The 5,061-nt window shown below is 32.1% G+C and overlaps 1 protein-coding gene across 1 annotated transcript; it reads left to right on the plus strand.

Annotated features, from left to right (window-relative positions):
- Positions 1–1,290: 1,290 nt before the first annotated feature.
- Positions 1,291–3,726, plus strand: LOC105570935. The gene is made up of 3 exons (XM_012028387.1): positions 1,291–1,328; positions 1,523–1,672; positions 1,819–3,726. Exon 3 carries the CDS (start codon positions 2,594–2,596, stop codon positions 3,275–3,277), a length of 684 nt encoding a protein of 227 aa, XP_011883777.1. The 5' UTR covers positions 1,291–1,328; positions 1,523–1,672; positions 1,819–2,593; the 3' UTR covers positions 3,278–3,726.
- Positions 3,727–5,061: the final 1,335 nt, after the last annotated feature.

Raw genomic sequence — 5,061 nt, forward strand, 5'->3', positions numbered from 1 at the left:
ATTTTAAAATCTTGAAAAGACAAAAATCAATTGGATATGGAGTAACTTACTTTCTCGACTTGTGTATAGCTGCCCAATTTTCTTTGGGAAAAAGATACTCGCTTCTCATTTAGGGATTTCTCTAATTCTTCGACAGTTTCTAATGGTCATAAAGTAAACCGGTAAATTGTAAAGAACAGTCAAAATGAGCTGGCACGAATAATAGTGTAAGGAAACTTACCAGCAAATTGTAGCAGTACTGCCCGATAATACCCTGGAATAGGTGTTTTGCTGTTTCTTTTTTTTACATTATCTACGTATATAATTTTCCCTTCTTTCTTGAGTAGCTTTTCTGGAGTGTCGACATCCTCTTTGGACCAGAATACCTGGTACTCCTTATTTTTTTCCAATTTTATAGTTCTAAAATTTTCAAAGAATTCCAAAGGTCTTATTATTTCTGATTTGTCAGCTACAAACTTGACCCAGCACCACATCTTTTTGTCAACGACTAACTTGATCTACAAATAGTATAAAAAGAACAATAAGTATGATAATGCGATATAGGATTGGTGGCTATTCTAAATTCAACTGATTTTGTACATTGTATTTTGATGTACATGTATGTAAATTACGCGCAAAGGTAGCCTTTATTTGTTGATATATCGACAATTAGGTTAACTTTCGCTAGCGCGAAAAATTTCCACATTTAGAACTGCTTGAAAGTGTAAATAGACACAAATATTTCTTTGTCTCAAAAGTAAAGGCAATATGCTTACTTGAATTTAATGCAGCGTTGTCTAAGAATGGCACACGATGATAATTTTGTTATTAGCACCACAATGTCCACGACCACAGCACAGCTTCGTCACGACGTGACCGCGACCTTAGACAATTACACATCGAAATCGTTTTTCACTTGTTCCATCGCGCGGCCGCGCGGGCTCTTCGACATGCATATTAAAGAAACTAAGATCGGTGTTGATAGTCAGATGTTATATTTAAGACCGCTTGAATTTATCTTAAGATGCTGGATAACGTTGGATAACATTGATTTTTAATGTAAAAGGCCAAAAACTGGCTGTTTATTGCGAAGTGTACAATTGTAACATCATAAAGAAAGTTTGGATCATAAATATCGCAATCAAGATTTGTTCTTTGGAATGGAAAACGATTATTCTCTGCCAAAAAGACGATATAGAGGATATTTAACCTCATTAAATCCTGTACTTCCGAGAACCACAAGATTAAAATTGGAGCAACAAGAAGAGAACAGACAGATTTTTCAAGAAGTTGCAGATAATATTCAACTACAAGATCATCAGTACATATTAGATGCTGGTTGTGTACAGGTTATTGCATTAAAAATCAAGTTTTAATTACAAAATTATTAACTATTATATTTTGTTACAATAAAAATTTTTACACAAAATTATTTACAAAAATCTAATATTTTACATTATACTTTTTTCTAAAAAGAAGGTTATATATTTCTCTGAAATTATAACTTAATTTACTATTACCTAAAATTACTGAGTATTTTTAGAATTGTAACCAGTACGATGAAAGAAGGCACGATGAGGATGAATTACATGGAATGGAAAATGGATCATGTACTTCTTTTGTGCATGAACAAGAAACATTTTTAACAAATCAAATGAACAAAGATGTATCTGATTCTGACAATGATCTTCAAGTGAGTAAAAAATCAAGGTTTAGTGAGGATGCAACGTCAATTGTGTTGTACAACTTGAAGAATGTGCACAGCAGTCTTTTGTACTGTTTGAAAAATCCTAAATTTTATTAACACATTTTTATTTCTTTTGTGTTTACGTTTGTAAGGAAGTTTCAAGCTATCCAATTTCACCTGCTGATTCGAGTGTGGATGACAGCAATTCGGATGAAGAATATAATGGTTTCAATCTACAACAAAATCCAGATCTTCAAAGGAAATTAAAAAATGGTTTTACAACAACAAAATTTGAATGCATGCTCATGGTTCTTACTTTCTCACTTCGACATAGCCTTCCAACTGTAGCCATGGAAGATTTATGTAAGCTTATAAACTGTCTTTTTGAAGAAGATGTAATCAATACTAGTGAATATTGGTTCAAGAAAACTTTTGGAAGTAACCTTCCATACAGAGTGCATCTTTATTGCTCTGATTGTGAGGCGTATATTGGTGACACAAAGGAGCTAGGAAATGAGATCAGGGTTTGCCCTTGTCCAGTATGTTCTAAGGAGTGTTCTGTTTTTAATTTAAATAATGGATCTTTTTTTATAACCCTTTCACTTCGTCAACAAATTGTAGACCTGTTAGAAACAACACCAGATATAATAGAATTGTTAAACTATCGCTGGAATAGAGAGTCTAGCGAAAAAATCAGATATTTATGATAGTGAAAAATACAAGGAACTTTGCAAAAATGGCAACTTTCTTTTTAATCCATTCAATCTGAGTTGTTGTATTTCGACGGATGGTATTTCTATTTTTAACAGTACAAAGAACACAAACTGGCCAATAATAATACGTTTAAATGAGCTTCCCCCTCAATGTAGGTTTAATCAAAATAATTTTATTCTTGGGGGATTGTGGTTTGGAAAAAAAGACCCGAACATGCTGGCATTTCTTAGTCCATTTTTGAAAGAGCTGAATCAATTATATAAATCAGGCTTTTCTTGGAAAGCACCAAATGGAGAAAAAATTCATAGCAAATTAATGGTTTTTAATTGTATTGTTGATTCTGTTGCTAAGCCTTTGGTTCAGTGCATCAAACAATTTAATGGCTATTGGGGTTGCGGATATTGTTATCACCCAGGGTGTGTTTTAGATGAAGGAAATAATCAGGCAAAGTATGTTATGACTAATGATGATTTGATGCTCATGAATGACCTTAGCTTTGAGTACACGGTTGACCAAAAAGATAAAAATGGTCAACATAAATTGTTTCATGTGAAAGACCGTTCAAATGAAGAAAAGCGTTCTGACATGAAAAAAGCTGAAAATTTAAGGGAAGATAGTCCTAAATTTGACATCAAAGGAGTTAAGGGAATGAGTAGCTTATTTATTTTGACATATTTTGACGTAGTGTTTGGTTTTGGGATTGATTGGTTACATGCTGTTTGCCTAGGTGTTGTAAAGTCAGTTGCAAACTTATGGTTTGATTCCACATCAAAAGATAAACCTTACTATTTGTCAAAGACAAAAAGAAAACTTGTAAATAATAACTTGTCAAAATTAAAGTTGCCTGCTAAATTGAGGAGACTTAAATATAGAAGACAGAAGTCATTGGAAAGGTAGTGAATGGCGAACATGGCTGTTATTTTGCAGTGTACCAGTTTTAAAGAGTATTCTTCCAGCTTTGTATTTAAAACATCATTGCATATTAGTAAGCATTCTTTTTGTCTTTCTAAAGGATAGTATTGAGCCTGAAGAATTAGATGAGGCAACATGGATGTGTGGTCAGTATGTCACAGAGTTTCAAGCTCTATATGGAAAGAAGAATATGCATTACAATATTCATCTCCTTCTTCACATTGGTAAATGTGTGAAATTAATGGGACCTTTGTGGGCTAATTCTCTCTTTTGTTTTGAATCTTTTAATGGTTCTCTAGCACGTTTGGTTAAAGGAACAAGGGGTGTAATGAGTCAAATTTCACAAAAGTATTCTAGATTTAAAAATATACCAAGAGCTATACACGTATATGGTGCTAACAAAAATGTTATTTCATTTTGTTCGTATTTGCTTACATACATGTGACAATTGCATCAAAAGTGAATGGTGTGACCCTTTTAAATAACCCCATGTCAGTCACACTGACAGAAGAAGAACAAAATGCATTCTTTGAAGCTCGAATTGAAGTGACAAATCTGACTTATGAACGTATGATAAAAGATGGAACGAAGTTCCATGCAAATTGTTACCGCAAGAAAGGAACAAAATCTGATGATACAACAGTCATACTGACAAGTGGTGCTTATGGGAAAATTAAAAGAATAATACTTATAGGAGAACAGGTATTTGTTCTTGTGCATTTCATAAATGTTGAAAACAATGAATTTATCGTGAGGCACATTTGTGGTGCTAAAAGTCCACATATTAAAACCTGTGCACCAATAGTTTATGGACGCCATAGTTTAGAAAATGTTAATACGGTTTACAAAAAAGCCATATTTATTAACACAGAAGAGGTTGATTACGTGACAGAATTCCCAAATGTGTTCGAGACAGATTAAGGAACCAACAATGTTATTATAAATAAACAACTATTTTATTTATCACCAAAGCATATAAATATATCCTAAAAAATAATTGTCAATAACATTGAGAATTAGGAAAAATGGAAAGAGAACATTTTTCGCCACTTTTGTAATACAAGTATATAAATTACTCGTATAAAAATGTTTGCATGTTTATTTTTATTATAAATATGCAATTATTTTTTCGGATTTCAATGTTTATTTATTATATTATACGAATTTATTTATACTTATAATTCATTTATTAATAATTATATTAAAAATGCCATTTATTATGTATTAAAATATCACAACGCGATAAAAAACAATTGATATGTGGTAATATAATAACTTATAATAGAATATTATAAGATTTGATGATTTAACTATTATATAATAACAGTATAATATTTGCGTATCATTTCTTAAAGTTATTTTATTAGCAGAATTATTATACATAAAATAATTTATATTGTTCGTACAGAATGAACAAATTATATTTTGTAGATGATTAAATATAACCGATTGTGACAACGACATTGTTATCGTACATGATATCTTATGAAAACCACCCATACACCCAAGCCTGTAGAGAACAGATTTTAGGAAACTCTGTTTCCAAATTTTGTCGGCAGAAAGTCTACAGATTTGATACAAGCTCTGATATATCACATGATGTTGGCAGAACATCAACAGAAATATAACAAACCTTGATAACACGTTTAGACAACAGATTGGCGGCAGAAATCGAGCAGATCCTGCTCATGTAACATGGCGACAGATTGCAGCCGAAACTGAGCAGAATCTGCTGACACAATTTGTCGGCAGATTGGTAACAAAACAGA

Source organism: Vollenhovia emeryi, unplaced genomic scaffold (genome assembly GCF_000949405.1).
Source record: "Vollenhovia emeryi isolate VEMERY1.0 unplaced genomic scaffold, V.emery_V1.0 DF941526.1, whole genome shotgun sequence".
In the NCBI taxonomy this organism is placed as follows: Eukaryota; Metazoa; Arthropoda; class Insecta; order Hymenoptera; family Formicidae; genus Vollenhovia; species Vollenhovia emeryi.

Excerpts from the sequence above, each read along its gene's own strand:
- LOC105570935 (XM_012028387.1), top strand. The coding sequence starts at position 2,594 with ATGCTGGCATTTCTTAGTCCATTTTTGAAAGAGCTGAATCAATTATAT.